The sequence below is a fragment of the Mastacembelus armatus genome, chromosome 16 (genome assembly GCF_900324485.2).
Source record: "Mastacembelus armatus chromosome 16, fMasArm1.2, whole genome shotgun sequence".
Lineage (NCBI taxonomy): Eukaryota > Metazoa > Chordata > Actinopteri > Synbranchiformes > Mastacembelidae > Mastacembelus > Mastacembelus armatus.
Window position 1 is genome coordinate 22587763 of NC_046648.1, and position 21556 is coordinate 22609318.

Genomic DNA, 21556 nt, shown 5'->3' on the forward strand with positions numbered 1-21556 from the left:
ATGTTCATAAATGAAAGAAACACTAAAACAGATAGATATTTGCAATTACTGTTAGAGGAGAAACACAAAATGCTGATTTTTGAGCTTTCATTAAATTCTTAAACCTCTACTAACTGATTTGGATAATTTTTAACCTGTACTAACTGATTTGGATAATTTTTAACCTCTACTAACTGATTTGGATAATTTTTAACCTCTACTAACTGATTTGGATAATTTTTAACCTGTACTAACTGAATTGGATAATTCTTAAACCTCTACTAACTGATTTGGATAATTTTTAACCTGTACTAACGGATTTGGATCATTTTTAACCTCTACTAACTGAATTGGATAATTCTTAAACCTCTACTAACTGATTTGGATAATTTTTAACCTGTACTAACTGATTTGGATAATTTTTAACCTGTACTAACTGAATTGGATAATTTTTAACCTCTACTAACTGAATTGGATAATTCTTAAACCTCTACTAACTGAATTGGATAATTTTTAACCTCTACTAACTGATTTGGATAATTTTTAACCTGTACTAACTGAATTGGATAATTCTTAAACCTCTACTAACTGATTTGGATAATTTTTAACCTGTACTAACTGAATTGGATAATTCTTAAACCTCTACTAACTGATTTGGATAATTTTTAACCTCTACTAACTGATTTGGCAATTTGGCGGCAGCACAACAATCTGTAAACACACCTCTTGACGTTAATCTGGCCACTCTGGTAGTTTTCAAACAGAGGACCTTTGGTATTCATCTGGGGATGTGTTTTTGGGTACCTGGCTATGGTGTTTATAAGTCTAATGTTAATAATGTTAATGATTCATCATGCATGTCTGCAGCTGCTCAATGCCCCGACACGTTCACCTGCTTGCAGCTGCTTTAAACCGTGGTAGTCAGAGCTGTAAAGGAGTGGATCAAATCAATAAAACTGAACAGTAACAGTAAAATGAAAATAATGAGCTAAAATTGCAGAGTCTGAGGGCTCATCACAATCAGCCACCCTGTCACATTACAGGGTCTATCGATCCATCGCTAATGTTAAAATATGGATTGGTGCAGCTTTAAGTTGTATTCAATAATACAACTGTAATTTCTGTCATCATTTCTGGGCCTTAAACAGTGCACTACATAATACGTTGCATTTACCCGCAGACAACATCAGTCAGGGAACAGATCTCTCTCTCAACAGCTTTCACACCAAACACTTTTGTGCCAGGCAGTTTACACTTGTAAGATTATGTGCATAATGAGGCTGCATTGTCTCAGCAAAGTGCTGCTTTAATTCTTTGAAGCTGAACAAACTGTCCCTGGCACATTTGGGCAGGGGTGGAGTGATATCAAAGTCACTTTATTGAGATGAAAGAACTGGCCCAAACGGCAAGACATTAGACATTAGTCATTCCTTCTTCTTGGTGACAGAAACATGCTCTCAATTTACGAGTCAGGTGCTTCCAGTGATTTCTGCCAGCCTTGTTCCTCCACATCATAAATTCCTCTTTATGCTCACTCATCCCACAGGCAGACTCCTATTCTTTGCCCTGCCTTGTCAGAAAATACACCCCATGTTGGCATATTGGATGGCGTCCAGGCTGCCATTAGCAGTTACTGTGTTGCGTATACCATAGCGTACACTGTAAAAGAGCACTGAATTTAAATAGACAGCAGTGATTGTGCCCCTAGGTGCACATTTGTACTTTTTTACAGGTTTTCTATCGGCGCTTTAATTCATTCTTTCTATGGTGTTGACTCTGCAGAGCTCGCACTTACACCATGTTCATTTGCTCTAAATGCTTCATGTGGAGCCACTGGCTCCCAATTTATGTAATGAAGGTTTAATAGCCAATTGGAACATCCAATATCATTAACAGCCAGTGTTAGTCTCATCCAGAATTTGCCTTTTTTTGATAACTAGAGGTGCACACGTTCGATAGGTGGAGTGTGTGATTAGCACCTGCTGCTTAATGCATGTCCTGTCTCCTCTGGAGCAAGAAACCACATTTTTACCACATCTTACATTTAAATAGTTTGTTCTGTTTCCTCATCAATCCTTTCTGCAACTTTCATATTGTCCTCTTCACCTGTTCTCTAATATCTATTTTTTAAAACTCTTGTGACCTTGCTTTTTCACATCAACCAGCATGTTAAATATAAATTATTATTCAATAGTTATTTTTGGACACTGCGGGGGCACTGTGGCTCTGATACTTTACTACTGGTTGCCTGTCATGTTGGTGATGCAGGAGATAAAAATTATTATGATCGACTTCTTGTGAGTCAAAGAAATGTGAGCAACATTTACATTTCTAAAATGGAAATTCAAAAAGGAGAATACAGCAGAATCAAAATAATTTAGATTTTTTTTTCTTAGAGCAGTGCAGAAAATTATCCTTTGTATTTCTGTTATCTTGTGTGTTTTTTGCAACTTTTACTTATTTATTGTGACATTCACTTGCCTATGTTTGATCTGAAGGACGCCCTCCATTTGTGTCATTGACTGCGCCCCATTCACGGCCTTAAAACACATAACACAATAAAAATAGCAGTATTTTTTTTTCTTTTTCATCCATAACATTTGTGACTTGATGAAGATTATTTCTGACAGCTGCAATAACATGAAAATATAGATGGACATTAAGTTGTTTACCATATTCAGTTCATGCATGGACATGGACGAAATTCCAACAGTAATATCAGAGAGGTATATTCATTCTAACAATCACACTGCAGAAAACAACACCACTCAAAATATGTTTGCTTTTTCCATTATGCCCTCTAATGCATACTGACAGATTCTTCTTATTTGCATTGACATTTACGTGTTTGCAATGATTACCAGAGACTGATTGAAAAAGACAGAAAGCATGATTGAGACGGAAATACACTATCAACATAAACAACTAAATTAGCAGGAGAAAACATTAATAAAATTGTTTTCTTGTCTTTGTGTGGAATCCACAATATTTACATAAATACAATCAGCATATTTTTCAGGTTGGCTTGAGACTTTCCTTTCAATGTAAGCAGCTATGCATATAATATGAGTATTGCAAGCCTATAAATGCTTCGCTAAATGCTCTCATAATACCCTCAGGGTAGGTCTTTTCATTGGAGCAATATCAGTCTTGCGACAAGGATATGTTAGCTGTAATAATGCCTGTCAGCATCTCAAATTCCAAGTGTCTTGACTCCATTTTTGTTCAAATAATTTGACATCGTTCAGGACCCAACAGCCTGTTTCTGCATCTTTTTTTTTTTTTTTTTTTTTTTGTTTCGCTTGTTTGGTCACATGATCACCCGGTGGGGAGGTAGGGGGTGTCACTGTGGTAGTTGTAGTCTGGGCACACCTTCTGCACCAGCTTATAGTCGGTGCTGTAGAAGGTGATAAAGATGCAAATGACTTTAAAGGGCTTGGAGCACAGCCAGGACACGTGGCTTTGGGTCTGCTCCTGTGGGCAGCTCTGCGAGGGGTCGTGGGCACACAGTGAGTTCCTGGTGCCCTTCTCCACCTTCTCGTACTCCACCCGGCAGTTAAAGAGCTTGGTGTCCTTGGTTTCCAGGGCTGTCTGCTGCTGCTGGTGGTGATGGTAGTGGTACTGCTGATGTTGCTGGTGGACCTGGAACTCTACAGCTTTGGTTGGAGGAACGAGTCCAACAGAAACATTGCCCTGACCGGTTGAATTATGGCGGAAATAGACGCTGAATGTGCCATTGCCATGATCCACAATTTTACCAGTGATAAGAAGGTTGAGCTTCACCGTCTTAATGTTGGAATGGAAATCGCCCCAACCAAACATCTTCTTGAACTTTCCGGTCTTGACGATTGGCCTCCTTTTTGTCCTGGATCGTGGGTCACGGGGGCTTGAAGCATTGTAAAGCCAGTTCCACTGCTCTTGTTTGGAGAGGGAGTCTGCGTCATCATAGGTCAGATCCAGAGAGGTGAAGTTCTCTTTACCATAGAGGGTCTGGGACAGAAGACGGCTGATGGAGAAGGCCTTGCTGCTTTCAGTCCAGTAGGTCTTCACTTTGGACTTTGAGCTCTCTCTTAAATCAGAATTTTCTGAATTCGTGGAATCTGCACTGCAAACCTGGAAAAACAAACACACACACACAAAATAGCCACTGGTTAGAACTTTCAGCAAGAGTTCATATCTCTGACAAGGCTGCATAACTCTCTTATTTACTTATTTATTTTTTAACTCAGACAATGTCATAAATGTTTGAGTGTATCTAAACTTGCACCAAAATGCATGTAGTTACAGACAATCTTGCAGATCGGCTGATAGTGGCCATGGATTTTGGAGTGTACAGTAAATTCTTTGTGGGAATAGTTGAGCTTGAGATAAGGATGAAATCTACTAAATTGAACTGTCTGATCCAGAGTTATATCCCAAACATAAGAAAAACAAACATATTACTCATCTGATAAAATGGTTAAAAATAATATTCTTTACGCTTAAAGGATAAAAATGCCCAGCCACTGTAGGAGCTGCAGCTCTTGACTGATGAGAACAAGGAAGGAATTCCTATGATCTTGTTAATCCGGTAGTTATTGTCTTAATTATGACCATGAATGTGTCTTATTTTAGGAAAATGGTCTGGACATAATTTGGTGTTTCTTGAATAGCAGGTGAAAATTGTAGGAGGAAAAAAAGAGTTGGAAAAATGAGTAGGCAAAAGTGATTTTCTGTTATTAAAATCCTCCACAAAATTAGAGGATTGTGCAGCCTTGACGGACCCACTCCTTGGGATAAATTCCATACACTACACTACATTAAAATTACATACACTGCCACCATTTCCTTTCAGTGCAGGAACATAACATCTTTATTTATTGAGGCAGGGTGTAAGCGTGAGATATCACATGGTTGATGGTGGTGGAGGTGAGGGTAGTAGCATGTCTGAGTTTTATACTGCCCCTGTCTTGTAGCAGTCCAAATTATGTTGGCTGTTTTTGTGCCAGTTTATTTGCTAGAACTATGGCCTTTCCTTCACCTTAGCCTCACTGCAGTTGCCATGCAGGCTGTTGTAGAAAATAGTGAAGAAATGTTTTTATTGGACATGGTCCAGTGCTTTGTCTGGCATTAGTGGTTGGTAAGCATGCATGATGAGTGCTCTGTAATTGAAATCTGGATTTTGGACAGTTGTGCTAACAGTCCACAACCGAGCTCCTCAGCAGCAGTAAGAAAACACCAACTACAGCAGACAACTTCATCCACAGGCATGTTTGCACCTACAACAAGTGATTTCAATGCTGTAACTAAGTTGTTCAGTTTGTGAAATACCTTGTGCTGGGCACCCTAATCAAGTTTAAGGTTATTCCTGCCATACATCGAAATGAATGAAGCCCTTCTTGGGTGCAGACGTGATGCAATGGCAGACTATTACCTGCTGAATGTGCCCTGAATGGATGATTGATGATTCATTCTGTGTCTCTCCTCTAACAATCACACCGATGAGATAGTGAAGACACCCCGTGCACCCCACAGAGACCCATGGCAGTGATGTCCAAACCCCAGCCGAGGAACGTGACAGCAGATCTATCTGGTCGAAGCGTTTACTTTTTGTACCTTCGCCCTACGATCAATACTCTGAAAATAAGGTCGTCTCTCATTCAAGAAGTTCACTGAATGACATTGTCGTACTGTCGGCCAGAGTGTGAACAGAGCTCTCACTGAGTAAACTGTCGAAGGAGCTGTGATCTTTCTCTGAAGCACACGTTCATTTCATGCACTTGGCTTCAGAGTGGAGGAGTTTAAAAAGATGGCCTCCAGTTGTTTTGAAGAGGCCTCGATGATGAATGACCTGATGTGAACCGTTAGTGGCATTGTGGAAACTTTGGCTTAGTAGTTGTTGTATCTTTCTCCCTCTGTGAATAGAAGAAGATAGCTTGTGTTTCTTTTTTTAAACACTACATGGTACAGAGATTGAAGCCTTTCAAAGCCAAAAAAAGACTGAAACTAGCCAAATTTGCAGATGGTTGGTTTTAAGAAGGGAAAAGGAAGCTGCACTTTCAGACAAAAATGTTTGTAGTGACAAGGTGAAGAGAAATATGAATTTTCAGCATTAGTCTTGTGCAGCAGAGCAGCTAAACTGTATTAATGAACACCTCCTTTTGCCTTTCATTGCTTGAAACAAAAGTCTGTCATGTTGGCTGGCTGGTGATGGATTGTAAAAAAGAAAAAGCGAGTGTGAGGATGAGAGAGGCTTCTTGTTCAGGATTTATTGGCACCATTATAGTGAAACATAAAGCTCCTTAGGATGTAAAAGTTCAGTGAAATAGTATCTTATAGACTGTCAGGCAGTTCTAAAGTCAATTATGACATTGTAGCTGAGTCTTTAACTTTGGGTTTCCAAATATTTCATGTTTATATATGCTTCAATTTTTTGAGGTTCATCTTAAAGTGATAGTCATTCAAATGAAAGCATTTTATAGGATCTTACAGCAACTAACTTGTAAGCACAGAACTTCAGACTTTTAAACACATTGTGTGTTGCAAGGTCAAAACAATGTTCAGACAAAAAGTGTTGAAGTTCAGATCAATGGGTGGGATTTGGCCGAACTTAACTAACACTGGTGAGTCTCTAAACAACTTTTGACTGATTATCCAAACTGTAAGGCCCAATTATTTTTCAAATGTTTTTCTATCCTGTTGTTAAAGGACTAGTCTCTGATGATTAAATGAAATATAATTTTCCTAGTGCAGTAATTACTGATGCTTCTCAGTAAATGGGTTTCAGTCTCAGTGGAGTAGGGGTATTTCCTAATAAAGTTCCTGCTTTGAGCTGGTTTAAATGGCTGTCAGGCAATAAGTGACAGTGCATGTGCAGATAGAACACTTTTAAGAGGGAGCTGTAATGAATATTTCTTAAATAGTGGAAACCAGACAGTGTTCAGAAGTCAAGTTTGGTTCAAGTTTTATCGTTTTGCCAACCAAAAAATTAGAGCCCATAGTTTGCTGCAACTTCAGGCTATGAATAATTTGTAAGAAGATGAGTACCTGCAATCAGGTTATTTTTTTCTTCCAAGATTATCAGAATTACACAGCATATCTGACGTGCGTGCTCAGTCATTATCACGCCAAATTCCTTGTTGTGGAAACTGGTCCTCTCGTCACCAGTGTTATGTATAGTCCCCAAACTGTGACATGCAATTAGCTTTCATCTAAAGCACCTGACAGTCTCTGGATTAGAGCACTTGGAGGCGCATTCACAGAGACCCCACTTCACGGATTAGAGCCCAACCTGTAATCCAGCCCGAGGAGATTAGGCAGATCAGAGGCAGTCCTGACTAAAGCAACGTTTATATTCAGAACACCCCGACTGACTGCACCAACACTCAGAGGGCCAAGATTTACCTCTCGCTGGCTTCAAAAACATGCAGGCGAGGCACAAAGGGAGCATGTGAGTGTTAGAATCATGAATGTGTTTGAAAGAGATACAGCAGAGAGAAAGGAGGGAAAGAGCAGTTGGATGAAGGACAGAGGAAAAAAAAACGACCCTGAGGACGTAAAGGTCAACGGTCACACTTTGTTAACTTTGGTTTTAACAGACATCGGTTTGTCAGTAATTAGTTTACTTAAATCTCAAATAAACAACAAATACTGTTTCCCACAGCTGAAGATCAAATTCTTCTATTGTTTATTAATCGACTGTGATCTCAGTAGACGCGACAGTTCATTACAGGTTGAGTAAAGCAATGAATTGAGAGCAGCTCAACCAAAGGGAGAATTTCACGCCTAGATGTCATGAATTGTCTTATTTAAATATTTTTCAACCTTCAGACAAATGATCCAATATTTCATAAGAGAAAGGGGAAAAAGATGATTAACACTTTGTCTCATCTTTCCCATTAACCATCTTGTGACCACTCAGGAGTATTTTGTGTGAGCACCACACTGGGAACCTCAGTGATGTTTACTACAAATCCTTTTGACTGTAAAATGGTATCTGTGATGTAAAGGTAAGACGGAAGGTCTGCAGACTGTACAGCTCACATTAAATTGGATTTTACAGGGCAATGTTTGGATCTAAGTGAGATCTGCATTACATAAAATGTGTTGTTGATCAGTTGTGGGTCAGACTAAAAGCAGTTTTAAGCTGAATGTATGATAAATTGTTATTGTTTTTTGTTGTTATTTTCTGCCATTTTATTGTTGGCATTAACCTGGTAATCAAGAAAGTCTGCAGATTAAACAGAGATGAGTAGTTGTAGTCCGTATATAGGCAAACACAGTTATCACTCAGGTGGTTGTGATCTGCATGACTAAAAGACAGATTACTCCCCAAGTGGACAAGTCAGAGCTTAGCTGTGTAACTTTGTGTAATACTCCCCACAGGGACAAACAATGTCAGGAATTTAAATTTAAAAAAATAGAGGAAAAATGTTGAGTCTACATCCCCAAAACCTGTCAAATATAATCCATGAATCGCCAAGTTATCCACGAAGGCATTAGAGTTGTAGCTACTGCAATGAAAAAAATATTAAAGAGAGAAAATAAAATATACTAATACACCACTGGCTCAAAATAGTGTTTCAGTAGTGAAAAGAAGTATAAACTAACAGAGCCAGAATTAATATTAATGCCTGATGAAGAACTAGAGAAAAACGATAAATCATGTTCAGTGCTGGGAAAAACTTAAATCATTCACACAGGAAACAATTAACTTTCATCAAAATTCCCACATAAAGAAAACAGTGCCAGTTTATGAGATTACCATGCCGTTTATAGTTTGTCCTGTCTGCTGATAGTCAGTATTTTTCCTCTTTATGTCGACGAGCCAATGAAAACACCAAAACCAATTCCTTGATCGTCCTAACAAGTGATCTTCTGTTCCATACCCCTCTAGTGTTGTCCAAAAATATGAACACACACACACACACACACACACTGTAGTTTATTTTGAATCAGTCCCACATAGACCATCTGACTGCTGTAAATACTCAGTAATGTGCATTAATCTGCAGTTGAAAATAGTCCAGACGGACAAACTGTTTTTTCTCCTTTGAGTAACGTTTCCTAAAAACTACAGTGAGCGTCTGTTTTCTAGCAAATTTCAGGAGTCTGATGTTAAATTACGCAAACTGCAGAAACCAGTTGGTGCCAATGCATCAATCTCAAACTTCCACCGATATTTGAAATTTATCAGCAAGTTTAAAGGTTATGTCATTTAGGAACTAACATTTACAAACATACTGGTATATTACTGTGCTGCTGATCTAGTTTTGTAGGTTTGGATTTCAGCGGTTTTAAGGTTAGATATACAGTGTTTTCTAAATGCACAAAATATTTTCAGCCAAAGTTTGCACAGGTTCTGTTAATGAGTTTTTTGTGACTACACACAGTCTTGATGTAGCAGATTAGTTATAGCATTAATAAACAAAGGATGTTTTCCAAAATTTTAGCAAATGACTTTTTATATTAATGCTTAAGTTAAAATATAAGCACATTTTCTGCTCATTGAACAAGAACCAAACAGAACTGTAAGAATAGAAGATGGAGGGGCAGACTTATTGGTGTGACTTTTGTATTTCCCAACATTCAGACGAAATCATATTAATTAGTTCCTATTTTACTTTCCTTTGACTTCATTTTTTTGACTTCAAGTTTTTCTAACTTTTTGACCTGCAGTTTGTTATGCAGGAGTGTCGTCCCCCCCCATATCCCTCAAACCCCATTTAGCTGTCTGTTAATATTATTCGCGGGTTCGGTGTAAGAGGCAGAATCCTTGACAAGATAACACAAGCAGCATCTGTATGCACAAGTCCTTTAGGAAACGACTCTCAGATTGCCAGATGCAGGATATAGGCTGTTGGACAAACCTAAATGCTATCTGCTCTTGGTGAGGCTGTGATAAGGCACAGGCGTCCGGCTCTTTGAAACAGGAAGATAAACAACCCCGGCTTCCCTCAGGAGCTCGGAGGATATTCTATGGGCTGGACCCCCGAACAGCCAACAAATTCCACCTTTAATTGAAGCACCGGAGGAGCCAGATGACTTGGCGGTGGGCTGTACACAAAACCTTGCAAAGAAGAATGAAAGTGTGTGTCAGTTTTCATTTCCCTGAATACTGCGGCTGCTGTTACTGCTGTGTGGGGAAGATTTGTGTGTGCGACAGTTCTAGTTTAACAGAGTTAGAATGGAGGAGGACTGGGCTGATAGCGGATTTGGGCTGCCACTTTGCAATCGTGATTGGATGCCCTGTGTTCAGAGTTCGGCTGCAACATCCAGAAGTTAACACAGTTTTTGTCCTGTAATAGTTTCTGTGTATAAATACTACACTGTAAAAGTTTGAAAAGGAGTTCTGCGGATTTATTTACTTTTCAAATTTTGGACATTAGACTGATGCTCTTATCCAGAGAGGCTTAAAGTGTGAGGAGCTATGAGAGTTTGACTCAAGGACATGTGGTTGTGCTGGGATCAAACCTGTGACCTTTGGGGTATGGGACAGTTACTGCAACCTCGGGCTTCACCTTGCAGATAAGGCTTATTTTAATCTAATTTATGATTTTGAAAGGGTTTGAGTCACAAGTCTACTATGACTCTTAACAAGGTTTATGAACGAATGTGCTTATTTTAGAACCACTTCTCTGTGTTTGAAAGAAATAGTCCTCAAGAACCGACAGTAGCTGAAGAGGCGTGTTGTGTTGATGCTGTCTTTAAGAGTAATTTCTGACTGGGCACTGGGATATGATTGTCGTCATAGTCGGTTACAGTGAATTTAAGTTGTCTCGCCTTGTGAGGTCCCCTGTAGTTGAGCTGATGGATCAACTCGGGGCATTTGACGCCCACTAAGAGTTTAGGTCGGTATTCTCCCAGTGATATCAAAGTGTTACCTGAGGGGGGTGAGAGATGATGACAAATCACAAGTGTGTCAAGACATCACAGGCAGCTGTGGATGGAGCCGAGTCCTATCACTGCAGCACTGCTTTGAGAGACCAGGGCACAATTATTACCATGACTTCTGAGGAGGATAAATACAGTACGCGGACAGACTGCGGGATATTAGAGCAGGGCAGTTTGGAGGAAGAGGAGGAGGACGAGGGAGAAAAAAAAAAAAAAAAAAACCTAGCCACCAGTTTTCCAACTTACCCAGAGGAAAAATGCATAATCATATTATTTCACACACGACTTGGTTCAAAGGCGGCCAAAATAAGTTTGTGAGGTTCCCATGGGTCTGTCAATCTGTTGAAGGCGCTGCAGGCAAAAGCTTAGGATGCACCGAGTACGAAACAATTATGATCATCCCATTAAAGCATAGCAAAGCAATTTGGCAGCCCAGTCTGGAAAAAAACACTTCCATCAAATGATGCTATGAGATCAACTCGCACTACCATGATGCTATTATACATATACCTCACACAATTGATTAATGCTTGTCTTTATATCGTGACAATGGGGGAATCCATGTTAGTTGATGTTATTGCTTCTGAAATCGAAGAATTCTTGTTCTCTTTCAAAGCAGGAAAAGGAGCGTAAAGTAAAAAAAGGGGGGGTGAAATGATTAGTGTGCTTAGTCAGCTGTGAAATTGAGTTTATGGTTTTCAAGACGGTGAATTCAATTCGATAATGGGTATTAAGTTGTAGAGAATAATTAATAGTAATTGACTTCTTTCCATCACTATGCAAATTAAACACAGATAACACCACAGGAGCTTTTTAAGGCCAGTGAAGTTTGTGCGGATTAAGTTTATGGAATTTTTGTTGGAGAGAGGAGTGGCTCCTGTTCTGCTTTGATTGCTTTGTTGACAGATTTATCAGTGGGTGAGGGGTTACTCTCTCTGAGGATTAAAGGAATTGGGTTGTCAGAAACTGTCAAGACATTGAGTTAGGAGCATTCTGGTATGTTTGTCATAATGGGCTCAGGCTGTTTCTTCGCTGTACCGTCAAATCTATTCTTATTGAATCCAATGTGGAAATGGGAGAAAGGAGGGGAAAATGCTGAGGGAGAAATATCTTGCGGGTCTGTGTGTGGGTGGATTTGTAAAGATGCAGATTTGGAAAGCTTGTATTCCTGACATTTGCTAATTTTTTTTGAGCAGTAAAACATTTTGTGGCTGTTAGATTTATCACCACAGGTATCAGTTAAAAAACATGCTTTTATACTAAAAAAAAAATCAAATACAAAATCACAGAGAAAAGGGAGAAAACAACAAAAACTAAATTCTGCTTTGAAATGTCTAGATCTTTAAATTCGCAGACAGCAGCTAACATGATCTTGAAATGATGAATTTCTGTTCGTTTACGCTGCAAAGTCCTTGCTTCTCCTAAAACTCATGTCCAAATGTCTCTCTGCAGACACTCCTCGATTTTCCTGCTACTAGATGAGTGCAATCACAGAAATCGTAGAGATGTTAGGAGATATGGAAATAAAAAGGTCAAATCAAAATGACATTTAACTCACCAGAGAGATGACTGACAGAAGCACAGCAGCAGCCCACAGACATGAGGTCTTCATGCCTCTTTGTGGAGCGTCTCCCGTCATGTCAAACTGTCCTTGATCTTCTCAGCCACAAAAGAATCTCCTTCGGACTGAGCCAGTATCAGCTGCTGAAGTTGAGGAGAAAGACGGAGTGAGGAAGGCTGTCCTGAGGCGGGAGAGCAGAGATGAATCTTCTCAGGCTCATTCAGGACGGTCAGATCTTAGGCTGCTGTTAAACGGGTCAAGTGATTGCTGGGGTGTCTTGATGCGGCTTCGGAGGCGCCGTGTGTGAGCAGAGGTGTTTGTACATCTGAGTGTCAGTGTGGACGATGTTTTATATAGCGGGCTGTGAGGTTCAGAGAGAGAGTGTGGAGGGGGAAGGGATGGAGAGAGAAACAGAGTGAGGAAGGGGGAGCAGAGGAGGAGGTTCACATTATAGACTTCGTGAAGCAACTTTTCTTTTAACGTCATCGGGGGCTGACATCTAGTGGCCGTCAGATGCAGTGGCTTCTCTTTTTCTGTGCTATGAACATCAACAGACATGAGAGTAGTTTATTTTTCTGTGGAAAAACTTTACATGGATATGAGCTTGTTATTTAAAGAAGCATTTTAAAGTCTGTAATTTCCGATCATTTCGTTCATTTATTATTAGCGGTGAGTGGACTACATCTGATTCATGATTCCCTTTAAAGCATGGTTGGTTATTGTATTTGAAAACATAAGTAAACAAAGTGCAGAAACTTTGAACACATCAGCCAGACATTGAGATAAATTAAGAAAATATAGTCTCCTAATGTCTAAATGTAAGATGTCAGTAAGATGAATGAGCTACTTTAATCATTTTCTTTAGTGATTTTTAAATATTTGATAATTGCATAGATTTATAAAACTTTGCCCATAACTACCAAAAGCTCAGAAGACAAACTTTACGTATAGTTTAGCAGATCTGGCCGCAATAAAGTAGGATTAAGATTTTTACCATACAAAACATGATTTGCGATGTCAAAACGAATAAATGTCAAATCCATTCAATAACAAACATTTCTGCTGAGTGGACTCTGGTGATGTAGCACTGGGCTTCCACAAAGTTGGGAACTTGATTATCAAAAGCAGAGGCTTAGATGTCCTGATTTGTAATCCGCAGTTTGGGTCAAGCTCCAGAATCAATAGGTCCAGTATAAGAGCTTGATAGCATCTCTTGTGTCTGCTAAACTTCCTGTCCCTTCCGTCCCTGCCCCCAGTTTGTAACATATGCTGTAATATAACTTCACTTTGACTCAAACTCAAAGCTTCCCCCAAATTGATCTCGTAATATTAGTCTTTGTTTTAGGACAGATCAGGCAAATAATTTACTGTTCCCCTAAAAGACTGATTCAGTGTAGACTACATATGGGGATTTGACTATTGCGATCCTTTAACCAGTTAAATCCATTATTATGGTACTCTTAGAGTACTCTGAACAACATGTAGTGATTTCTTTTAAGCATCATAATTTAAATGCGTTACACAACTAGTGACTTATGGTAATTCCATCTTAAAGAATAAGTCTAGTGAAACTTGTATTATCCAAAAATCTTTGAAGATCTGTAGCATAGAGCTCCACTGATGTCCACTGTTTTAAAAAAAAAAAAAAAAATTGCTGTCCTGCTGAGACTGTATATGTCTTCTTATACTAATTTGCAGCTGAAAATAGTCCTTAACAAATGGAGCTTCCTCCTGTTTGAGAAACCTTGGCTTCAAACTACAGCGCTTAGCTGCTTTAGGGAATTACCAATTACTAGACTGACTATACTGTACTGTGTTATTAAATGGTTTGTCCACCAGAGAGCACTGGCAAGTTAAATGTCCTGCTTAGGATGGATTTTGATCACAGTTCTGTCAAAAAACAAATGGAATCAGTTTTTATTTAGGTTTATAGTTTTTCAGACAGGATTTTTTTTAAACATGCAAATGTTGATTACTCTACATAAATTTTTATGCTCCTCTCAATTATTATATAGTCTTTTCATGGCGTTTGTTAAATACACAGATGTAGGTGTGTGTGTATATATATGTGTATATGTGTCAGGCTATAATGGAGAGGAGGATTATCTAATCACTTCAAGGCATTTGTCACATATATATACATCTATATGTATGTACAATGTATAAATGTGTCTATATATGGATATATATTTATGTGTATGCATATATGTTTTTCAGACAGAATTTTTTTTAATGTGCAAATGATATCAAGCTATAATGATAGGATTAATTAGTCACTTCATGGCATTTGTCACATTTCTATATCTATCTATCTATATATATATATATATACATATGTATGTATGTATATATATATATATATATATATATATATATATATATATATATATATATATATATACACACACAGATATATAATTATGCCATTATAGCCTGTGCTGTGCGTATATATATATATATATATATATATATATATATATATATATATATATATATACATACATACATACATACATATATATACATATACATATATATATATATACATACACACACACACACACACATATAATGGACATACATATTTCTATGCACAATATATATATATGCGTATTTAAAAAATGGCATGAAGTGATAAAAATTAATCCAGCTCAGTCTGACATCTTTTGCACATTGATGTATATATGTGTGTATATATATATGTACATATATGTGTATATGCATATATATGTATACATATATGTATGTGTGTGTGTGTGTATATATATATATTTATTCAATGTGCAGCAAAAGATGTCAGGCTATAATGAGAGTTGGATTAAGTTTTATCACTTCATTCTATTTGTTAAATACACATATATAATTGTGTATAGAAATATGTATGTCCATTATATGTGTATACATACACATATGTATATCTATATATATATGTGTCTATGGAAATGACTATAAGAGAAACCATCAGGGTTATCTTTTAATGCCATTTTAAGGATTTTCAATAGGATTTTCTTTGTTCTGTAGAATCACTGCCACTCGGCAGTTACTTGGGTACACTTATCCAAAAATCCTGCAAAAAAAAGGTGAGAATTTTAAATTTTTGTTGAGACTGTTTCAGAGGTTTTGATATATTTTGAAAGATGCTATTTGTGCTGCTGTTGAACTGTATTATGCTCCAGAAAGCAGACAATGTGTTGATTAAAATAACAGAATCACCTGCAGGATAAAAACACAAAGTACATCTTTCAAAAGACAAAACAGTTTAATCAACAAAAACTGAACATTATCAATTTAGGAAAAAGCATTTATTGTGCATCAAATAAAATTTAAAGAATGACCCACTAGCTTTATCTTAGTGTGTTTACAACCATGTCCTTATTTATTTTCAGTAATTCGTCCCATACATATAAACAACCTGTACAAAATGGCTGACCCTTTGACTTTTTCTGGTTCTTTTTTCACACCATACAGCTTGCATCATGATAATCATACACCCACTTTGCAATATTCAAACTAAACATTTTCTGTGCGATACAAAACAAATGTACACATACTTTGATATTTTTTTCTCCAAAAAAACAAAATTGATGTTATTTACAAATCCCACAACAAAAGTAAACATTCTCCACAGTTTGCTTTTACGTTGAACTCAGCAGAAGCATGTTCTTAACATGTATATATATTTTTTTGTACAGATAGTTTTTTTGTAAATATTTCACTTCATGTAGTGTCTCAAAAATGATAGAGCACTTATGATACGTTACTACATGAAAACCTTTTAATTATACTTTTGCTAAGTGACTTCAAACGAAAAGTAAATGTAGTCCTCTATGTGTGACATATGCCCCATTCAAGTATTAAATGTATTACAGGAAGGTTAGTATTTAGTTATTGTCAGTAAGGCAAAAATGACATTTACATGATGCTAACTGTTTTAAACATAGTGGTCTTTCCTATTGTTTAGTCACTGCAAAATTTCTGTTTCCACAATATGCTACTGTAGGTAAAAAAGTAAAGAATTTGAATTTTATCTGAATTTTTATGGTTAAAAATAAATTTAAATCAGGTGATTCATTAAAAGTCACCTGCTGGTATCATAGTTAAATCTTTAATTGCATCTGGGCAGAGATTAAATTATAACACTAGACAAAATTTACAAACCACAAAAGGTACTTTACTACAACCAAAAAAATCCAGTGGAGAAATAAGATCTATACATATATTTACTTGAGATTCACGCCTGTTTTGCAAAATGTAACACACCTTTTCCTGCTGCTGTCGTTCTCCTTTTGAATATTCTCATGTTGGAGTTAGCTGTTCCTCTGCTGTGTGGCTCTGTCTGTGGAAGAGGCAGTGTTTTATGGCAATAGAAGGTAGAAGTCACATGTGCATATCATGCTGCACTAATATAGTGCAATGTAGTGCCTGAAACTAAGGAAGGGTGGAGGCAGGCAGGCAGGCAGTAGTTTTCATGAACAACTGATTACAGGCTGTGCCTCGATCAGCATCATACAGACCAGTTTATCCCAAACACAGGCCTGTGCGCCTCTGAATCAAGCAAAAAAAAAAAAGAGGAGAAGAAATGACTCCCTTTTTGTTTGAAACTGTAAAAGAGATTTGAGTCAAAACCCAGTTGAGGATTGAGAAAAAGCAATCCAAACCTTTTTATGGAGATTTTCCTCTCCCTCTTTCTCTTCCCTGTGGTGACTTTTGGCAACATATGAACCATCTGAGCATCCTAAGCCTCCAGCTACTCAGCATTTTTAGGGACAAGCAGAAAAGCGTAGGGGGAAAAAAAATGGGAGCTCTCGCTGATGTGTTCAGAGACAGCTGGGTCTGTTTTTGCTGCATCTGAAAGAAGTCTTTACAAAATGTGGACTTACAGGGGGCAAAAAAAAAAAAATTTTTTAAAAATCGCCCAACGTAGTGGAGGTCTTGAAGGCAAAAGAAAATATATTAAATTTAAAAAAAAAAAAAAAAAAAGGAGAATGGGAGATCTACTTGAAATGGTTAAACCCAACCGGTGTCTCTGCTGGAAATGATTTTCTGTAATTTCTCCACTCTGATGTGTCCATTCACGTTGAAAACATCCATGTCCTTCACTGTAATGGCGTGATGAAGTGGGTCTCAGTGGCAGGTGAAGTGCTCGGTGAAGTGTCTCCTGGAGGACTACATGTCTGTGTCCCCGTCGTAGGCTAGAGTCAGAGGTTTTAGTCGGTTGTTTTGTTGCCTCTGTCTCTGAGGCCTCTTTGGCTTTTTGCTGTGGAAACAATAAAACAGAGTCAGAGTTGCACTTAGTATTTATTAATATTCTCAACACTCAAAGTGACGACATTACCGAAGAGCAACTGGTGTGAAGGATGTAAATTCACTATACTTTATTTGTAGTTTTTCAATTTATTCTGCAGCCCCAATATTAGCACATCCTCCAGTCTAATTATTATCATTTATTTCTCTTTTCCCTCTGAAATGCTGATCAACTAAGGTTTTAAAGTCTCTGCTTAGTCGGTGCGATGAAAACTGATGATCCCATGTTAATAGTTGGTAAAACTCAATAGTCTCTAATCTTTAGTCTCTAATTTCCTCTACATAATGGAAACCTTGCTAGTATCAACGAGTGTGGCCCATTTGATGCTTTTTTTTTTTAATAGCTTGGTCAGCTGATCTTGAAATCTGCACACCAGGGGAGAAATCTGACAAAAAAAACAACATAATTTTTGTACTTCTGTGAGGCATCAATACAACTGTAAACACAGTATTGCTGATTTGTATCTCACAGCATAATGCTGAGGAAATCTTCAGTATTTATGCTCTAGGGAATAATTAGTTGTGCTCTCTGTTGCATTATCCACTTTCAAGTGAGTGTCCTGCATCAGCCACTTCCTGGTTCTAAACAGTCCAATTATTGCTCCTAACCATGAAAAACTTTTCCCCAAACTTTCTCCCCAACCAGAGAACAAACACGTGTTATGTAACGGCCTCTGGGACATGGAGATGTTTTAAAAAGACAATTGGAAGAGCACTCTGAGGAATTTTCTCTGCACAGTTATTCTATGCAGAAGAAGAGCTGACATACCCATTGCAGACTAAACATAAACCGCCAAACAGTAATGATTTAATAATAATAATAATAAAAACCCTCTAAAAATTCAAAATATAGGTAAAATGCCTGTAAGAATTTCCCAGAGCAGGTGGACCTAAAAATAGCAATTACTATGTAAGTCGAACAGCAAATTCTCCATTTGACAAACAGGGACCAGCAAATATTCTCCATTACAGCTTAGTAAATGTTTAAAACAATACTTTCTGATTAACAGTGATTGTCTAATTGACTGATACTTTTAGCTGTGAGTCTTCCTATAGAAGAAAGTAGGTCTAATCAAACCCAATTTTATACACAAATCTCTAAACAAATAATATCAATGCATGTCTTGTAAAATGAGATCATGAGCTCTTAATATGAAAGGGTATGGGAGGAAAATAAAGGGGAACTTTGTCGTACTTCCTCTTTTGGCCACAAGAGGGAGGTGTGATATCACACTGTGTACAGGTTTTAATTAGATTTGTGGTACAGAACCACATCCCTGTGGTAATATGCAAATGTCTCCTTTATCTCATTTTCCAAGTCTGCTGTCCGTGTTAACAACGTGTATTGCAGCCTTTGGAAAAGTTGTTTTAACTACTTTACGTAGCTACACAAACAGTGACACGTCCATGAGGATGGAACACAATGTTAAGTCCAAACAATTATGTTTGGACTATACTCGTATAAATGCACAAAGTGATGTGCTTGTAGTAATTTTCCACAGGCTGGTGCTCTTGATGACAGTGGCTGAAATGTTACTGGGGGTTATTTTGCTACGCTAATAACCACGTTTATACCTCTTTGTAAAAAGGACCCATTGCTGATCTATATCTACGTGAGTGTACTCTCTACATTTGAAATGAGTTATTGCCAATTGTACTTTTATTTAATTTTATTTATTTAGCTCTGCATATGACAATTGAAAGTGTTTTATCTGGACTCATTCACCTTTAATTTAAGTTAATTTACTATACTCTTTGCTGTTATTTTAATTTTTGCCTATGTCCTTTTAACTTCTTTTATTTCTGTAAAGCACTTTGAATTACTCTGTGTATGAATTGTTTGCTACAAATAAACTTGCCTTGCCTAAACCAACTCAGCTCTTACCTGATTTAGAATAAAACTATGGTAAAATTATACTGAGGATTCAAAATAATGAATTATTAGTAAGAGACAATAACAATGACTCACTGGGTGTAGCTTTGATACTCTGTTTACCACAGCTCTCACTGAACCAGAAGCAGAAATCACTCAGCTACAGGTAGCTCCAATGAGCCGACACCAATCATCCTGACATAAATGTTTTTGGACTGTGGGAACAGTATCACCAGCACAGGGAGAACATGCAAACTCCACACAGAGAGGTCCCTGCCGGGTTACGAACCAGGAACCTTTTTGCTGTGAGGCAAGGGTGCTAAACACCAAGCCACCGTGCTGCCCCTATGTCATTTTCTAAACATTTAATTACATTAACTAACTGAGCTCAGTACTTCATACACCACTGCTTAGTATTCAAAATACTGTTTCATACAGTACATCTAAATATAAGTAAATTCCTGTTAAAACAGTGATTTGTGCATGTTTTAAGCATTTGTCAAAAGGTTCTGGTGTAAGCACAAATCAGGGTCCTTTTTAAAAGTAGGTATAAACATGATCTAAGGGATTTTATCTAAAACCTACAGGTAAACATCACCTATGTGGCCTGTAAGTGCTAAAGAAATCTACAAGGCCTAAAAAGTTTGCCCTCACCTGCACCAGCACCTTCACTCAGCTAGTCAGGCAGGACATGTGACACGGGTGCCACAGTGAAAGGTCAGGGACTGCAGGATGTGTCGGGGGTGAACCCTCCACATCCTCACTAGCTGCTGTTGCTTTGAGCCAGCTCTTTGCAATCAGGACAGGTGTAAATCATCTCATGTGCATTTTGGCCAGTCCCGACTGCTGTCCCATTGGCGTCAGACTCTTGGGCCTTAAGAGAGCGATGCACCTTGGCACAGTAGCTGCTGCTCTCACAAGAGGATGGCACGAAGGCAAAAAAGAAATGAAACAAATGTAATGTGGGGGAGGGGGTGCCTTAACTTACAGGAGGTGGGGGAAATGGGTGAGGTGGGTTCACGAATGAGGATGATGATCAATCATGATGATCAATAGGGGAGATTAAACTGGTCAACTCACCAAGCTAGGTATATCATAGACACTATGAATATGAGGAGCACAAAGGCTCCGGCTGCTACACCATACACCCACATCTTCAGCTTCCCATCTGTGGAGGAGGAGGCTCATCAGTTTTTCTGTTTACACTTCAAAACGCCACCAACAGCCACTAAAAGCTCCAACAATCACTCAGTGAAAGCTTCACAAAACCTCAGCACAGTTCACAATAACACAGCTCAGGATTTACAGTTTAAATTCATCATATTAATCAGGTATCAAGGAGACACCACTTAGTAGCCACTGGTTCTTACTGGTTTAGTGGAAAAAAAGACAACAGGGAACCAGAGAGTAATTGGAGAATCTACAGCAAAGGAGATTTTTACCAGAAGACTAAGCGCCAGTCAGGGTCAGGGTTGTATGCAATAGTCTGTCCACCACTGGACTAATTATGTTTTTAGTTGAAGTAAATGTGAATCTGGCAGCAAATGGACATGACCCAGACATGACATGTGCTTGAAAAACGTTTTAAATTATTCAGATTATCAGAATATTTGCAGAACAATTTGCTGCTGGCAATTGATTTTCAGCTTGTCTCAACTAATCATTGCAGCTCTATAACTAACATACTAAAATTGTTATTCCCTGACTTCAGTTTTGTTTCCTGGTATTGTACCCTGTAGGTGCCCAGTGTTTATGAATATACTGAAGAGGATAATTTATTTCTGCTTTGCTCTAATTGCCCATTTGCTACTCCCTTGTTCCCCGTCGTCCTATTCTGTGATTCGCAAAACAAAAGTGACCTGTAAATCGTGGGCTGTGTTATAAACCGTAACCACTGTTCTCGTTCTCAAAGGCAGAAACACACTTTAGGTGTCCCTGTAATTATGTGCTGTAAAAACAGGCAAACA

At 38.0% G+C, this 21556-nt stretch overlaps 2 protein-coding genes across 3 annotated transcripts in view; both read right to left on the minus strand.

Moving 5' to 3' along the window:
* Nucleotides 1–3289: 3289 nt before the first annotated feature.
* On the minus strand, nt 3290–12509 carry LOC113136522 (neurexophilin-1). Of its 2 annotated transcripts, none has more exons than XM_026317402.1 (2): nt 12410–12509; nt 3290–4092 (listed from the first exon to the last, which is right to left on the minus strand). In XM_026317402.1, exons 1-2 carry the CDS (start codon nt 12488–12490, stop codon nt 3298–3300), a joined length of 876 nt encoding a protein of 291 aa, XP_026173187.1. In that variant the 5' UTR covers nt 12491–12509; the 3' UTR covers nt 3290–3297. The 2 variants fall into 2 exon arrangements, with proteins under 2 accessions (XP_026173187.1, XP_026173186.1); XM_026317401.1 differs by having other exon boundaries at nt 3290–4079; nt 12406–12490.
* A 4841-nt stretch (nt 12510–17350) lies between these two features.
* The window catches only part of thsd7ab (thrombospondin, type I, domain containing 7Ab), a 119586-nt gene continuing 115380 nt past the window's right edge, over nt 17351–21556 (minus strand). The window contains exons 27-28 of the mRNA XM_026317399.1: nt 20670–20757; nt 17351–17669 (exon numbers count right to left, since the gene is read on the minus strand). Coding sequence (XP_026173184.1) covers nt 17579–17669; nt 20670–20757 — 179 coding nt within the window. The 3' untranslated portion in view covers nt 17351–17578. The remainder of the gene's footprint in view (nt 17670–20669; nt 20758–21556) is intronic.